Source organism: Ovis canadensis, chromosome 5 (genome assembly GCF_042477335.2).
Source record: "Ovis canadensis isolate MfBH-ARS-UI-01 breed Bighorn chromosome 5, ARS-UI_OviCan_v2, whole genome shotgun sequence".
NCBI lineage: Eukaryota > Metazoa > Chordata > Mammalia > Artiodactyla > Bovidae > Ovis > Ovis canadensis.
The window spans coordinates 18,218,392-18,220,583 of NC_091249.1; the positions used below are offsets into that span (position 1 = coordinate 18,218,392).

Sequence of the window (2,192 nt, forward strand, 5' to 3'; positions counted from 1 at the left end):
CAAAGAGAGTTTACTGCAGGGTCACGCAAGGAGGTGGGTGGCTCATGTGTTTAAAACTCCTAATGTTTTCGGATAAAGATTTAGGAACCTCTCCAATGCCTTTGATCTGAGAGAGGGTGTGTCCTCTTGATTGGGTTGTCCCCTGATTGGATTGTCCAATCTCTTCGCCTATAAAAGGAGAATCAGAGGCAGAAGTCTGTAGACTTCAGCAAGTCTGCATCTCAGGAGTGGTCAGAGGACAGCTCTTGGAACTGGGGGAACCTGCATAGACCAGATTTCCAAGCCAGCCTCTTCTGGTGAGTGTAGAAACCACAGGGGAGTGTTCATGTATATGGTTCTTACTTTTGCGCAATCTCTTTACTTTACCAGGTAGTGGCCCTTAAAATAAATTATCTTATTAAAAGTTATTTCTTTAATGTTAGTATTAAGAAATATTCCACATTTCGTACAGTTTTGTGTATGAACCTTTCTCGGGATAATAAGCCAGATTTTTTTTTTTTAATAAAATCACTCTGAAGTAGAAGCAGTATTTGCTCAGGCTGTTTGCATAGTTCTCTCTGGAAAATGTTTTACCCACAAAGTGCTTGGTTGGTTTGTTTGCTTTTCTCTCTTTTTAAAAATTCAGTTCTCTGCTCCATAAGTCATCAGCTTGGCCTTCCCCAACCTCTTCATCAGTTGCTATTGATGTTTTTCTCTCCCCTTACTTCTCTTCCTTCATATCTCCCTCTTTCTCCTGCCGCTGTGATGGCCTTATTGATTATTATAGTGCTTTATTGTACCTAACACTGGTAAGCCTTTTTTACTCCATCAACTCTCTCTCCAGATACTGAGGAGCACGATAGAGAGAAGATGGCACCTTCTCCCACCAGATGCAGAGAGAACTCTGATGAGCAGTCCAGGGATCGCTCTAGAGTTAAAACCGGCCCCAAGGAGTCACGCGAGAAGTACCGTGGCAGGGCTAGAACTCGAAGGTGGAGCGGCGCTTCCAGTGGCAGGTCTCCGTCCAGCGGTAGCACCAGCTCGAGCTCCAGCAGCGGCTCCAGCTCACCTTCAGCATCCAGCCGCTCAGGACGTTCCAGCACGTCCTGCAGCTCCAGTTCCAGCTCCAGCTCCAGCTCGAGCTCCAGCTCCAGCTCCAGCAGCTCCCCCGGCTCTTTGAGGCCTTCTTGGCTTAGAAGAGGCAAGAGACAGCGGTCTCACTCCAAACAACCCGAAAGGGATGAAAAGGAAGGGAGAAGGCACAGCCCTTCCCCTAAACCCACCAAGCTGCACATCGCGAGACTCACCAGGAACGTGACCAAGGACCACATCCGGGAGATATTCTCCACCTTCGGGAAAGTCAGAGTGATTGACATGCCTGTAGAGAGGATGCACCCCGGTCTGTCTGATGCTTATGTGGAGTTCGAGACTCCAGACGGGGCTGAGAAGGCGCTGAAGTACATGGATGGAGGACAAATTGACGGCCAGCAGATCAGGGCCACCGCTGTGCCACCCCCCAGGCGACTCAGCCCTCGCAGGAGAATGCAGTCACTGCCCCCCAGATGGTGCGGGTCACCCTCACAGAGGAGAAGGTCGCCTTCCCCTTGGCTCAGGTCCCAGAAGCGCTGGCGACCCCGCTTCCCTCGCCGCCCCCTCCACCGGAGCCGCTTCAGCTCCTGGTCCTCCAGAAGCTGAAGGCAGCAACCGAGGCTTGTCCCAGGGCAGCAGAGTTCCCGCTGCAGTGGTATGGGGTCGTGCTTGTAAAGATGCCCTCCACAGTTCTGGCTAGAAAACTCTGGTTCTAGTTCCTGAGAATCTGTTTAATGACAACGCCAGCAGGGAGGAGCAGAGCCAGCCAGGTGGTGCAACCGGCCCAGCCTGGGAACTCGTTTTCCCATTCCACAGATGACCGAGGCCCGATCCGGTGGCCTGGTGCTGCCCTGACCTGTCTGCCTGCAGAGTCCAGCAGTGATGCCTCTCCTGTTAGCCTGGCCCTACTCTCCTGCTAGGGTCCTCTTCTGACCTCTAGAGTCAGATACCTCCTGTGATCTGCCCAAAATGGTTCTTTTCACATGTGTACATATACACACACACGCACGCAGCTCCCTTCTTCTCTGAAACTGGTAAGTTGAGAGCCAGCTCTGCAGGGTCCCCATAGAACCGCCCCTGGTGGTCCTGCAGGTTACCTTGGCAACATGTCCTTGCTTTTTCAG

General features: G+C 51.9%; 1 protein-coding gene across 1 annotated transcript; it reads left to right on the forward strand.

The window, feature by feature from the left end:
- Positions 1-849: 849 nt before the first annotated feature.
- LOC138440625 (RNA-binding protein with serine-rich domain 1-like) lies at positions 850-1,674 on the forward strand. The gene has a single exon (XM_069590290.1). The coding sequence runs from the start codon at positions 850-852 to the stop codon at positions 1,672-1,674; it is 825 nt and encodes a 274-aa protein (XP_069446391.1).
- The last annotated feature ends 518 nt before the right edge of the window (positions 1,675-2,192 follow it).